A 15,642-nucleotide genomic window follows, 5' to 3' on the forward strand; every position below is an offset into this window, starting at 1 on the left:
TCAGTTTCACTTGAACCAAACTATCACACTACCATCTCCGGATGAACATAAGGACTCGGAAGACTCATTCCTTCTTCGCCACCTAAATGTCGACAGACTCCTTGTACGGTACCTGGAAAGTTCTGAACCGGAGCACAAAACGGACCACTTGTTCGTCCTTCACAGCGGGAAGAAATAAGGAGAAGCGGCCTTGTGGGTAACCATAGCCCGCTGGATCAAGGAAGAAATCAAGGCAGCCTACATAGAGGCAGGGAAGCCTTTACCACTACAGATTAAGGCTTATTCTACGAGGGCCCAGGCAGTTTCTTGGGCAGAAACCAAGCTATTGTCGCCCACCAAGATATGTCGGTCAACAACATGGTCCTCCATACACACCTTCTCCAGGTTCTACCGCCTGGATGTTCAAGCTCGAGAAGATGCAGCCTTCGCAAGGGCAGTACTAAGTGAGCCACGGGCAGCCTCCCGCCCTGTCCGGGAGTAGCTTTTGTACATCCCATAGGTCCTGAGTCCATCTGGCTACACACTAGGAAATGGAGAAATTACTTACCTGATAATTTTGTTTTCCTTAGTGTAGACAGATGGACTCAGCATCCCGCCCATGGCTGCCCCAGAAAAGGAGAACCTCCGATAGCAAACCTCGAGACTAAGCAAATAACGGGTAAGCCGCGGCCTACCCCCTAGTTCAAGACACCCACAGTTTATCCGGTGTTGGCGTTAATCGGTTGAGTGCACTGGCAGTCTCCAGTTTGGAAATTAGTTAAACGAGTTCAAGTTTTAATCAAGTTTAATCACAATGGCTTTTCGAAGAGAATACTGAAGAACTAAGGTTACTGCAGGGGTATATCTAGAGTGATGTCGGCTTTGAAATCTGACTCCGTCTCCCATCTGCTAGCAGAAGAGCACTATACCCATTGGTCCTGAGTCCATCTGTCTACACTAAGGAAAACAAAATTATCAGGTAAATAATTTCTCCATTTAACGTCAGAAATAACACCTTTTTTTGCGGTAGAGAGCCAAAAATGTGTTTATTGTGGGACAGCAGCTGTTATCTTGGCTATTATCGCATGATAAAATGAGGCCTTCTATCAGACACCACCTACCAAGGACTCATGGGCCAATAAAACACCTTTTCTTAACTGGCCTTTCTTCCTAAAGCTACAATATTAGGAAGAAATTTACTTATAGCGGGATACTGGCTATTTTGGGCTGCTCGGCGGCAACGACAGCAACAAGAACAACAGGCAAAGGAGGTTCAAGCCCCTCCTAAGGAAGTCCCAGAGCCAAAGCCACTGGGCCTGCTGGTCGAGCGTCCTGGCCATGGCAGTGCTGGCCACGCAGGAGAGCATGGTTGCTATACAGGGAGTGTATCTTTCATCCACAAACCACATTGCTGGGCATGCTGGAGGAAACACCTGGTTAGCAGGTATCTCCTCAGCTCTCAGGCTATCATGGAATTATATGAAGTACTCAGAGGGAATTGAATCCGGTCATGGAAAGGTCCCATGCTATACTGGGCCTCACTAAACTTTTGTGCACCCTCCATTTCATGGCATTTGGTGCCTTCCAAACAACAATCAGGGCTGTCAGCGGAGTGATCCAAATCTTGTTTTCCACTGTCTGGAGCAGGTCATACCAACTGTATGTGCTTGCTTTAATCGGTACATAGCATTCCCTCGTGAAAGGCAGGACTTGCTGGAATTGAAGAGGGTTTTATGCCATTGTCAACTTTCCAAATGTTCTGGGAGCACTCATGTATCCATCATCCCACCCGTCGCAGGGAAGAGATCTACCATAACAGAAAGCTCTTCCACTCCATCAGTGGGCAAGTGGTCTATGACGCGAGAATGCGCATTCTCGACATAGTAGCCAGATACCCATGAGCCGCACCCAATTCCTTTATACTTAGGCAGTCAGCCCTGTTTGAATGTTTTGAAGATGGCCTCTATGGTGGCTCGTATGTAAAGCTGATGCTTCTTTCTCTAGTCCCTCTCCGGCTATGTGTTTCCAGCAAATGGCAATGACACAGGGTGGGTGTCTGTCTGGGATGTGACAGCATAGGTGACATGCCAAGTGGTTTGTACAGTTAGGTAGACAAGCCAGCGTGACAGGGCCTGGCTTTCTCTCTCCTTGCCGGAGAGACCTGCTAATATCGCGTTACCAAACAATACACTTGCCATAAAGCTCTGTGTGTGACCAGGGACTACATACTTCCTACTGCAGGGGTCGGGAACCCATGGCTCGCGAGCCAGATATGGCTCTTTTGAGGGCTGCATCTGGCTCGCAGACAAGTGTCGCCACACTTTCCAGTCCCCCCCAGTCCCCCGCTGACCCAGCTGCTCCCCGGTCCTCCTCCGCCCGGGCTTAAAATGCTGTCAGCCCGGGCGGAACGCGGCAGGACAGCTGGAGTCAGCGGCACCGGCATGCTCTCTTCTTCCCGCCCCCCCCCCCGCGGCCCGGAAGAGAAAGTGGAGAGTGTATCGGGTGTGTGCACGGCAAGAAGAGGCCACTCTAGTGTGGTCTCTTCTTCCCGTCCCCCCCCCCCCCCCGTGGCCCGGAAGAGGAAGTGGAGAGCATCGGGTGTGTGCGTGGCAAGAAGAGGCCACGCTAGTGTCCGACGAAAAGAAGACTGCAGCGCGGCTCGGAGGAAAATGAAGAGCTTCAACCGCGGCCGATGGGACTCCGCCTCCGCGAGGGCTGAAAATGAAGGAGGTTAGCGTTGGGAGGAGGCTGCTGCTGCCGCGAGTTCCCGGAGTGGGGGTGGGGGCGAGAGAGAGTAATGAGCGAGCAAGCATGTGTGTTTGAGATCCTGTGTGTGTGAGTGAGAGATTGCATGTATGTCTGTGATTGAGAGCCTGTATATGTGAAAGAGAGTATGTCTGTGATTGAGAGCCTGCCTGTGAGAGAGAGAGCATGAATGTAAGTTTACCATTGGGAACCTGTATGTGTAAGTTTGTGATTGAAAACCTGTTTGTGTGAAAGAGTATGTGTGTATGATTGAGATCCTTTGTGTGTGAGAGAAATCATGTGTGTGTATGATTAAGAGCCTGTGTGTATAAGTAAGAGAGAGATCATGTGTGTCTGTGTGTGATTGAGAGCTGGTTTAGGTGATGGAGCATGTGAGTATGTGATTGAGAGCCTGTGTGTAAATGAGAGAAAGAGAGGACATGTTTGTAAGCATGTGAATGAGAGTCTGTGTGTGAGAAAAAGACAGCATGTATTCATGTGATTGAAAGCCTGTGTGTGTGTGTTAGCGTGAAAAGATAGACAGCATGTGTGTAAATGTGTAATTAAGAGCCTATATAAGTGAGAGAGAAAAAACATGTGTATATGTGAGTACTGAGAGCATGTGTGTATAGGTGTGTCATTGAGAGCCAGTGTGAGTGAGAGCACTGGTATGTGACTGAGAGAGGAGAAAGTTCCAAGCAAACCACCCCGCCTCCTGCTAATTCAGAACAATCTCAGGACACCTGGATATCAAACGTTCCCAGGTATGCAGAGCAAAAAAATATTTGTATCCTTATTATTTTTTATTACTGGGTCTTTGTGTCTGCTATTTTGAAATATTTTGTTGGTATCTGGAAATGTTTTATATGACTTTTTAATTATTGGATATTCCACTCATCAGCTGTTTCGAAATAAGTTCTTTTTGTTAGTACAGTTTTACTGCTGATGATTTTATATTTCTTGATTTGTTTTATAAGGATGGGTGATGTTTCTTTTTTCCTTTGTTACACTGCATACAGAGACTCTGGCTTGTTGCAGTTTCCAGTTCAGTTTTTTCTGCATGCTTCTTGTTATGCGTTTTGGTCTCTTTATTCTATGTTAGGTGAGGGACAGCACGTGATTCAGGTGAGGTTTTCTGCTGGCATGTAGTTTCTGTGTAGGACTCTATAGCAGCCTGACTTGGTCCGTTTTCCTAATAGGAGATGTATTGGTGTCTTAAGGCCTGGTGTAATATTTTCAGAGACTTATTGTACTTTAAAAGTGTGATCTTACATAAAATGCACACATTTACTTGTATTTAGTTTTAAACATATTGTATGGCTCTCATGGAATTACATTTTAAAATATGTGGCGTTTATGGCTGGCTCAGCCAAAAAGGTTCCTGACCCCTGTCCTACTGGTTAACTTTAAGCAGTGGCTTATCAAATCCTCCCATTTGGAGGTGTTGAAATGTCACTTGTAAATCAATCCCATTTGATGTCCACACTGCAGGGACTCCCAGATCAGGTGTGCCCTGTTAGTAATCTCTCAGTCAGGATCTCAGCCATAGTAAGTCTTGACCATCACACAGGTTAAAGAGAAACGGGCTTGTTCATTTGGCCCTGTCAGAGTCACTGTGTCATGTCAGACAAATGTGTAAGTCTGGAGGACAAATGACAGAACAGCCAGGGACATGCAGAATCATACCATGAGTTTGCAGTCTTTCTGCTATGAAATTTGTGGCAGCTGTGATTTACTGTTTCTGTGTTAGAGGAATGCAAGATATGGCTTCCGAGAGCCTGGTTGTGAATGACATGGACACTTTGTGTAGGAAACCCAGAAGCAGTTTCCCATTCAGGAAGATCTGATACAGCATAAGCAAGCACTAGAGTGTTCATATTGTGTCACAGTGAAAAGTAGCATGGATGTAGGTCTTGCCAATAGCCTTTTAAGGCTCCTGTCAGGCTAGAGCGTGGCTTATAACATCTGATAGTGTGCTGAGTATTGGCAGCGAGATCACAAAGTCATGGTGGAGTAAACGTTCTCTGTTTTCCGCAGGAGATTCAGAATATGGTTGCAGAATGTGGCTTCTCACACCAGTCGCTATTCCCAACATGCTGGCGGAGATGAGGTACAACAAGGCCTTGTATTCTCTCTGCTATGTCATGGAACGCATTTTCTGAGTTCTCAAAAGTAGGTTTCACTGTTTGGACAAATCGTGAGGAGCTTTAATGTATACCCCACCCAGAGACGCTGAGATAGTGCTGCTCTGTTGTGTATTCCATAATCTGGAGTAACGCCATGGTCTCCCAGTAGACATCATTCCTGATCAACTCCAGGATCCCCCATGTACCCCTGCAGAAGCCAGGGAGACCACACGGACTGGCAGTCAGCTTTGGCAAAGCGTCATCCAATTCTACTTTGCCTGATAGTCCTCATTTATTCCTTCACCTTCCATGGAAGAGATGCCAGTAGAATGTTTTGAGCTGGTCTCATCTTTATCTTTCTTGTACTCACAGGTCCTCTGTCTGGGCCAGTGTGTCACAGCAACCACTTAGGCCTAGTTAGGCCACCTAATCATAATAGATCAATAGGTACAAGAGACTGTATTAGACAATGTACACTAAATAAACCTATCACCACTGATATGTGGCTGGCCTAATCTTTTCATTAGTGATTGCCAGACCAAAAGAGTAACACCTCGCCATAGCCTTTGTGTAGGACTGGCAACACAGTGTACAGAGGTTATCATTGCTGGCGCCTTCCTGATTGCCTCGGCTATGCCTTGGACTCTGTCATAGCCCTCACATGTTGGCGAGACAGTGGTCTAGGTGTGATGGAACTCCAGCAGAGCCTAGGACATGGAGCCAAGTGCCCTAGAAGTTGTACAAATCACTAGTAACTCAACAGCTTAGAGGCATAAGCTGAAGTTATAAGTTGACACTTACAGACATCAATTACAGACTCCACATTTGCAGCTTGATTCCCTAGCTGACATCTGTCTACATCTTAAAATATCCACATGTACCTTGGATGTATAGTGTCACATGGGTCTGCAAAGATACAGTTGACAGCACTGCCTGAGCTGTTTGAGGCAGTGTGACATTGGAGTGCTCACCTAGCAGCTCTTCATTTAACATCCTTTTGGAAAGCTCATTTCAAAAAGAGTGTCAATCCAAAACTTATAAGAACATAAGAAATTGCCATGCTGGGTCAGACCAAGGGTCCATCAAGCCCAGCATCCTGTTTCCAACAGAGGCCAAAACCAGGCCACAAGAACCTGGCAATTACCCAAACACTAAGAAGATCCCATGCTACTGATGCAATTAATAGCAGTGGCTATTCCCTAAGTAAACTTGATTAATAGCCGTTAATGGACTTCTCCTCTAAGAACTTATCCAAACCTTTTTTGAACCCAGCTATGCTAACTGCACTAACCACATCCTCTGGCAACAAATTCCAGAGCTTTATTGTGTGTTGAGTGAAAAAGAATTTTCTCTGATTAGTCTTAAATGTGCTACTTGCTAACTTCATGGAATGCCCACTTGTCCACTAGGGGGCATTCCATTTCCGAGTCACATCTACTTGTTCAAGACCTCTCATGATCTTAAAGACTTCTATCATATCCCCCCTCAGCCGTCTCTTCTCCAAGCTGAAAAGTCCTAACCTCTTTAGTCTTTCCTCATAGGGGAGCTGTTCCATTCCCCTTATCATTTTGGTAGCCCTTCTCTGTAACTTCTCCATTGCAATTATATCTTTTTTGAGATGCGGCGACCAGAATTGTACACATATTCAAGGTTCGGTCTCACCATGGAGCAATACCAGAGGCATTATGACATTTTCCGTTTTATTCACCATTCCCTTTCTAATAATTCCCAACATTCTGTTTGCTTTTTTTGACTGCCGCAGCACACTGAACCGACGATTTCAATGTGTTATCCACTATGACGCCTAGATCTCTTTCTTGGGTTGTAGCACCTAATATGGAACCCAACATTGTGTAATTATAGTGTGGGTTATTTTTCCCTATATGCATCACCTTGCACTTATCCACATTAAATTTCATCTGCCATTTGGATGCTCAATTTTCCAGTCTGACAAGGTCTTCCTGCAATTTATCACAATCTGCTTGTGATTTAACTACTCTGAACAATTTTGCGTCATCTGCAAATTTGATTATCTCACTCGTCGTATTTCTTTCCAGATCATTTATAAATATATTGAAAAGTACTGGTCCCAATACAGATCCCTGAGGCACTCCACTGTCCACGCTCTTCCACTGAGAAAATTGTCCATTTAATCCTACTCTCTGTTTCCTGTCTTTTAGCCAGTTTGCAATCCACGAAAGGACATTGCCACCTATCCCATGACTTTTTACTTTTCCTAGAAGCCTCTCATGAGGAACTTTGTCAAACGCCTTCTGAAAATCCAAGTATACTACATCTACCGGTTCACCTTTATCCACGTGTTTATTAACTCTTTCAAAAAAGTGAAGCAGATTTGTGAGGCAAGACTTGCCCTGGGTAAAGCCATGCTGACTTTGTTCCATTAAACCATGTCTTTCTATAGGTTCTGTGATTTTGATGTCTTAGTTCTGCTGTGCACCCATTGTTAGGAAGCAGATTGTGTGGATGCAGAGCATATGCTTATATTAAGTTCCATGATGGTCATGTGTTCAGTGTGTCACGCATGTGAGCATCATCGCTCAAGTGTGTCCTGATAGGAAAAAGGTTGAGAACCCCACTGGACTAGAGGCACCAGCTGTTGTGATCCCTAGACGGTCTGCTGTCAGGTTGAGGAACAGGCCAGATTGGTAAGCACTTGCAAGATGCAACCGCAATCCTTCCAAAACTCTGCTCTGAACAAAGAGGAGGGAGACCAGCTGGCTGCAGGTATTTCTAGGCCTGATGATGTCACAGCCCTGCAACTGACTGGCCATGCCCCCCCCCAGGACACACCTCCCTCCTCTCGCGAAGGGAAGAAGAGGGGGAGCGTTCGTGCCGCAGACCAGGCCTCCGTCAGTGTGGGAAGGAAGGGGGGAAACCTGGTGTGCGCTGCCAAGTTCCCTGTGGGCTTTGGGCAATGCCTAAAAGTTTTTATGTTATCTGTAAACCAATACGATGTGCAAACGGTTGTTGGTATATAAAAGTTTCTAAATAAATTATGTATATTGTTAAATTATTTTTATTTTATTGCGCTGTGATGGATATTCTGATATGGTGAGTAATTAAATAAATAAATGAGGCTTTCAGATAAAGCATTTATCTAAAATCACGAGAGAGGCTAGCCATGCTTCTCAGGTTTCACTGCTTATGAGGAGAGATTGAAGTACCTGAATATGTACACCCTGGAGAAGAGGGGGAGCAGGGGTGATATGATACAGACTTTCAGATACTTGAAAGGTTTTAATGATCCATGGTCAACAACAAACCTTTTACTTTGGAAATAAATCAGTAGAACTAGGGGTCACAATTTGAAACTCCAGGGAGGAAGACTCAGAACCAATGTCAGGAAGTATTTCTTCACAGAGAGAGTGGTGGATGCCCTTCTAAAGGAAGTGGTGAAGACTAAAACTGTGAAGGATTTCAAAGGGGCGTGGTATAAACACTGTGGATCCATAAAGGCTAGAGGATGGGAATGAAGAGAAGAGCCAAGGGGGTGGCTTACTGGAATGGAGGCTACTACCTGGTGATTACTACCCTTACTCAATAAGCCTTCACATGGTTAATGCAACTCCAACATGGCAAGGGGAAATGTGGAAAAGAGGATTTGCATTCAGATAACAACCAACAAGGACTGAACTACACAATCTTGCTAAACAAATAAGCGTGGGGGTAGCTTGCTTATTACGACGGTTACTACCCTAAACCAACCAATTAAACCTGATACATCACTTTGAATGCATATACAGCGTTGCTCTCTGCTTCAACGACAAGGGGAAATGTGGAAAAGAGGATTTACATTCAGACAACATCCAACAAGACACTGATCTGTGCAGTCTGGATAAACAAGCATTGGGATAACTTGCTTGATGCAGCGGTTACTACCTTTAACCATTAAGCCTTAGGCTCACCTTTGATGCAACTCCAGCATTACTCTCTGCATCAATGTCAGGGGATGGCAGGAAATTTGAATCAAACAGTTACCAACAAGGGCCCTGAACTTGGTGGTTGGTGAAACAGATAAGTTTGGGAAAATAAATGTGGGAGCTTGCTAGGCAGACTGGATGGGCCGATTGGTCTTTTTCTGCCGTCATTTCTGTTTCTGTGGCACAGGAGAATGGCTCAAGTTTGAGTCTCTTGTGTGCTGGAGCCTTGGCACACCTGACACCCCCCCCCCCCCCCCCCCCGAGAAAAAAAAACAATAGCTGTCACTACTATAGCAACCTCTGTCACTCGAGGAGTGATGCAGAAGGTTAGTAGCCTAGTAGATGATGGCAGATAAAGACCAAAATGCTCTCTCCAGACTTCCCAGTAATGTTTAGTGTTGTAACTGATGCTGTCTGCAGTTTTCCCCCGGTGCATTCCTGGAAGCACCAAGCATTTATACCACTGCTGTTATGACTGAGCTACCGCTCCATGCAGGTGCTTCATTTGCATCCTCTGTCTTCAGGGATCTTCTCTGTTTATTCCACTGTTTTTTGAATAGTGTCAAAAGTATTGTCCTTTAGCTTTTCAGACTGGCAAATGTTCTAGTGTTGTCTGGGGTGGGGTAAGGGTTAATAAGGATGGTAAGCATGATGAAGACATGATGTAAAGGAATATTTCAGTTATGAACCCTCCTTTCATTTAAAATTGGCATTCAGGTTGTCTGCAGAGATGTACAATACTACCTTTTATTCTAGTTTTGTTTCTGCTTCACTGTAATCACAAACAAATATGGTTCAGTGCATTTCATTTTGTTTAACAGCGTCCTGCCGTTGGTCAGATACTAGCCCTTTAATAATAGCATAAAGCCATCATTTACAATAAATGTTAATGCTTTGCTTTGTAGATGAGGAGGCACCCGAGGGCCCGGAGTCCGACCTCTTCTCAGAAACTAGCAGCGTCGTGACAGCCAGCGACATGAGTGGCAAATACTCCCACAGCAATTCCAGGATTTCTTCGTACGTGCCCAGTCTTTTCAGCCTTTGCATATGAATTGCAAGCAAGAAATCTGAAATGTCAGGGGAACTTTATAACAGATAAAAGACTGTGCTCACTCCTAAAGACTTTCAGCCGAAAGCATCTTTCTACCTGCACTTCAATGCACATTTTCTGTGCACAAAACTTACTGCCGACGTGGCAAGGAGTTTTGCATGCAGAAAATGTGCATTCCTAAACGGGAGTACTGCTTAGCACCCTTACATGGAGATCTCATGCAAATGAGGATGCAAATCAAGGCATTAAGCTCCCCCCCCCCCCCCCCCCCCCCCCGATACAGAGAGACAGCATTTGAGCAGCATACCTTTCTTAAATCTGAAAACTTACCCCTGGATCAGAGCTGGAATCAAGTTTCCTACACTACTGCGCCGGCAGTTAAACCAAGCAAAAATGTGAAAAGCAGTGCGCAGATAAGTAATGACTTATCTGGTTAGGGATGCCTGCTCCTCCTCACTTGCCGAGTTAAAATGGCCAAATGCACATTTTACAGTTACAAACATTTTAGAGTTAATGCATGTTGTTTTTCTTTAACTCAGATGCATTTGCATACTATTGGCTTATTGCATTGGGAAAGAAATTTAATCTGAGTGATAAAAATCTGAGCTGAAATCCAGTACACAGTTTAGCACTCAGATTATTGTATCAGCCTAAATGTATGGAGTTGTTTTCATGGTTATAAAGATGTGTGGGTATTGCACGGACACATGTAAGGGGGGGACATTTTCAAACAGTCCACATTGGGACAACGTGTGCACATACGTTTTACCCACTGGCTTCGCACCAGTTTCAAAGGAAATGTGTGTGCATGCTTTCACTTGCCTCAGGGACAAAGTATGAATGGTCATTTGTACCTGCTTTGTGTGTGGGTAGATATTTGCTAGAAAATGCACCATAGATCCTGATTTTTATGCTATTTTATTTCAAAACATTTTTATTGCATTTCAAGACTAGCAAAATGTGACAACTAAAAGCAATTACTCGGTTGCGAGGTATTGCCTCACACCTCCAGGTTACATACAAACAGGTCTGGAAATGCATCCTTTTTGAACTAATCTCCCAGCACCTTCCCCCCCTTCTCCAAATCCTTTATATCCTAAATATACACAATAATTATAGTGCTACTTCCACACCACTCATTGTCCCTCTATGTCATAAAGGAATCATATCATTTGCTATCAGGCTTCTCACAGCTGGAGACAGAGCGGTTAAATAAACCTCCCAACTCTTCACAAAGTCTTGCTTCTTCCGAAATTCTATTTTTTCTACATATTTTTCCAATACACATCTGGTGAATCAAGTTTCTCTGTTGTGTCAATGTAGGTGGTTCGGACGTCAACCATTTCTGTAAAATACAAAAGTACTTTCCTACACCAAAGTCTATTTATTAGGAAAAATTATCCCCGCATATCATCCCATAAAAATATTTTTATTTCCAGTGTGAACAACAAGCCACTTAACCTATGAAGATATCTCTGAACTTTACTCCAAAACCTTTGTAGAACATTGCATTGCCAAAACGTATGGCCCAAAGTGCTTGCTTCCTCTCTAAACATCTTATAATCTCCTGAATTTGCAATGTCCTATCTGTTAGTCTTTATGGGGGACATATAAAATCTTTGCAAAAATTTAAATTGTTTCGCTTAGATTAATATTTGTAGATAATGTACAAGCCCTGAAAAACATTTATTATAATATGCGGGAGTCACTTCCATTCCCAAGTCTCCATCCCTCCACAAGAGTTTCAAAATCAGGCATTTTAAGAACATAAGAAATTGCCATGCTGGGTCAGACCAAGGCTCCATCAAGCCCAGCATCCTGTTTCCAACAGAGGCCAAAACCAGGTTATCCCAGGACAAGCAGGATGCTAGTCCTCACATATGGGTGAAATTAGTAATGGAGCCCTGTGTACGGAAAACTTCTGTAAAAGTTTCTATGAAACTTTTGACTGGCACCAGAGTGCCTACTGAGCATGCCCAGCATGCCATGATATTCCCTGCCACAGGGGTCTCCCTTTAGTCTTCTTTTTTCCGCGAAGCAGTTAGCCTCGCGGATCTTAGGAGTCCTGTGGGATTCTCCACAATATTTTTCCTTACGGGAAACTTAGAAAAACTTAGCCGCATAGGGTCTCCCTTCAAAGTCATCGGGGTAAGTTTTTCGTTTGAATCACGGTTCCGTTCCGTTTTTCATAAAAAATTTTTGTACCTGAGTCAAGGCTGTCGACGGCTGTCCGGCCACAAAATGGCTACAGGATTCAAAAAATGTCCGAAATGCGCAAGAAATATGTCGATCACAGACCCTCATCAGGACTGTGTCCTCTGCCTTGGAGAAGGCCATGACGTGAGAAATTGTCCCCTTTGCGCTACGATGACCTCGAAAGGTCGACGTCTTAGGCTCGACAAGATGGAACAATTGTTTAAAATACAGCTAGTTACTGTTCCATCTACTTCCACACAATCTTCTCCGGCTGGGTCGATTAGGAAGGTCGTCCTAAAAAAACGTCAGTCTAAGGAATCAGGAGACGCTCCATTCTCCTCCCCCTCTCCATCGTCTAGAGCGTCCACATCGAGCAGCGAAAAAGGGCGCGAAAAAGATAAACATCGCCATCGGCATCGCAGGCTGCACACAGCAACCACCGCCCCGATACCCGGCGAGCCATCGGCGGAGGACGGGACACCGATTAAGAAAGCCCGGCTCCAAAGTAAGGCTTCTGAGCCACCAACAGGCCAACCCTCACCGATTCCGGCGGAAGGAATCGTACCTCCTCAGGGCCCTGAGGTTGTACTACTATCGCCGCCACCGCCTCCCCCCATGGGTGCTCTGTTCACATCATCCATGCGGGCGGAACTTGACAGTTACATACGTCAAGCGGTTAAGGATGCCTTTATCGAGGCGATGCCACGGCCTTCCACTCCGGTTCTGCCATCGACACCGGTCATAGGAGGATCTCCGGTCCCATCACCGATACCTTCAATACCGATGCCGAGGAAATCACCGCTTTCCTCGATGGCGCCGATTCCATCACCGGTTCTACCTAGGCCGCAACCACCGGTTCCAGCTCTGCCGATTCCCCGGTTACCATCGATTCCACCACGGCCATCGACCCCGATGGCACCGTCGATGCCTTCTCAAGAATCCATTTTTCAACCATTAATGGACAAGCTGGACTCACTGATCCATTGCTTCTCATCTTTATCACAACCTATAGATGTAGATGAGAATCAAGAGCCATTACCAGGTCCCTCGGGTGTCATGCCACCCCTTAGACCTCAGACTCCACTATCCGAAATTCCAGCTAAGCCTACTAGGCCGTTGGAGCACCCTCTGGATGATAGTGACCAAGAATTCTCCTCGGATGAAGATCTCCTTTCTGAGCCTTCTCCGCCAGAAGATAGAAGAAAGTCACCGCCAGAGGATCTGTCTTTCTCCAACTTTATTAAAGAAATGTCTCAAACAATTCCTTTCTCCCTCATTTCTGAAGTAGACAGCAGGCAAAAAACCTTGGAGGTGCTTCAATTCGTGGATCCTCCCAAGGAAATTCTTGCTATTCCTGTTCACGAAGTATTACAAGAACTTATGTACAGGATATGGGAACACCCTGGGTCGGTGACAGCTGTTAATAAGCGGGCGGATGCCACTTATCTAGTGCAACCCATCCCGGGGTTCCAAAAAACTCAACTACCACACCAATCAGTGGTGGTTGAGTCGGCTCAAAAGAAAGCCAAAAGATTAAAGCAACACGCCTCCATACCTCCTGGAAAGGATAATAGGTTCTTGGACAATCTTGGCCGGAAGATCTTCCAAGCTGCTATGCTGGTATCTAGGATAAATTCATACCAGCTTTTTATGAATCAATACCAGCGTGACCTATGGAAACAAGTTGAATCCCTGTCTCATCAGTTACCTGACCATCTTCAGGAAGGATTTCAAAACCTCGTACATAAAGGCCTAGAGGCAGGAAAACACGAGGTTCGGGCCACGTATGATTCATTTGAGACAGCATCCAGATTGTCTGCATCCGGAATAACAGCTAGAAGATGGGCCTGGCTTAAATCTTCAGAGCTGAGACCAGAGGTACAGGAGCGCTTGGCGGACCTGCCTTGTTTAGGGGAAAACCTCTTTGGCGATAAAGTCAAGGAGGCGGTGGCCACCATCAAAGACCACACAGAAACCCTCAAACAGCTTTCTCAGCTGCCACAAGAGGTACATCAACCTTCAAGGAGGCCTCCAAGAAGGGAACAAAGAAAGCCATATTACCGCCCTAGGTGGTATTATCCACCAGTAGCCAGGCCCAGACAACAAAGACCTGCTCAACGGTCTCAGCCTCGCCAAAGAACTGTTAGGCCTCAGCAGCCTCCGCCTGCGGCGTCCACTTCCGGATTTTGAAGTACAACCAGAGGGCATGAGTCATTCCCAAAATCCTTATCCACAAGTACCTGTCGGAGGCCGAGTTGCTCACCATCTTCAAACTTGGACCTCCATCACTACAGACCAATGGGTACTCTCAATCATATCTCAAGGGTACCACTTGGACTTCCTCACTGTGCCAAGAGACAATCCCCCTATTCCGTCTTGGACAGTGTCTCATCATTACACAATCCTGCAAGCAGAATTATCTACCCTCCTGACTGCCAGGGCCATCGAAAGAGTTCCCAGGCCTCAGTGGGGCAGAGGATTCTACTCCCGATATTTCCTCATTCCAAAGAAAACCGGGGGTCTACGTCCTATCCTGGACCTCAGAAATCTCAACAAATTTTTAAAGAAGGAAAAATTCAGGATGGTGTCTTTAGGCACCATGCTACCTCTTCTTCAAAAAGGAGATTGGCTCTGCTCTCTGGATCTTCAAGACGCTTACGCTCACATTCCCATTTTTCCACCTCATCGACAGTACCTGCGATTTCTGGTACAAGGTCAACACTTCCAATACAGGGTGCTACCATTCGGCCTTGCATCAGCACCTCGAGTATTCACAAAATGTCTAGCAGTAGCGGTGGCACATCTTCACAAGCAAAAAGTGCATGTGTTCCCCTACTTAGACGATTGGCTCATCAAGAGTCATACACAGAGCAGAGCTGTCACTTCTCTCCATCTCACAATAAGATTGCTTCACTCCTTGGGATTTCTCATCAATTACGACAAATCCCATCTCACACCATCTCACCAGTTGCAGTTCATAGGTGCAGATCTCAACACCATCACAGCAAAGGCCTTTCTTCCGAAAGACCGGGCTCAAACACTCGTCCTCCTGGCACACTCTATTTGCAATCAATATACAGTCACAGCTCATCAGTGCCTCATCCTACTCGGACACATGGCCTCAACAGTTCACGTCACTCCCATGGCCAGACTGACCATGCGACTAATGCAATGGACACTCAAATCTCAATGGATTCAAGCCACTCAGCCACTGTCCACTCACATTCAGATAACACCAGATCTGAAGTTTTCCCTTCTCTGGTGGACATCACCGATCAACTTGCTCAAAGGCCTACCTTTCCAGCAGCCAGTTCCACAAGTGACTTTAACTACAGATGCGTCCACCTTGGGATGGGGAGCGCACATTGCTCATCTGAAAACACAGGGCAAGTGGACAAAGCAAGAAGCCTCTTTTCAGATAAATTTCCTGGAGCTTCGAGCTATACGCTATGCTCTATATGCATTCAAGGACTGCCTTTCACACAAGACTGTTCTGATCCAAACGGACAACACAGTAGCCATGTGGTACATCAACAAGCAGGGGGGTACGGGCTCGTACCTCCTTTGTCAGGAAGCAGCCCAAATATGGGACTGGGCCCTAGCA

The 15,642-nt window shown here is 45.6% G+C and overlaps 1 protein-coding gene across 3 annotated transcripts in view; it reads left to right on the forward strand.

Moving 5' to 3' along the window:
- ELP1 (elongator complex protein 1) overlaps positions 1-15,642 on the forward strand; it is a 273,772-nt gene that overhangs the window by 232,339 nt on the left and 25,791 nt on the right. For all 3 annotated transcript variants that reach the window (XM_029603978.1, XM_029603967.1, XM_029603987.1), the window contains one exon: positions 9,697-9,808. In XM_029603978.1, the coding sequence (XP_029459838.1) occupies positions 9,697-9,808 (112 nt within the window). The remainder of the gene's footprint in view (positions 1-9,696; positions 9,809-15,642) is intronic.

Source organism: Rhinatrema bivittatum, chromosome 1, assembly GCF_901001135.1.
Source record: "Rhinatrema bivittatum chromosome 1, aRhiBiv1.1, whole genome shotgun sequence".
Lineage (NCBI taxonomy): Eukaryota > Metazoa > Chordata > Amphibia > Gymnophiona > Rhinatrematidae > Rhinatrema > Rhinatrema bivittatum.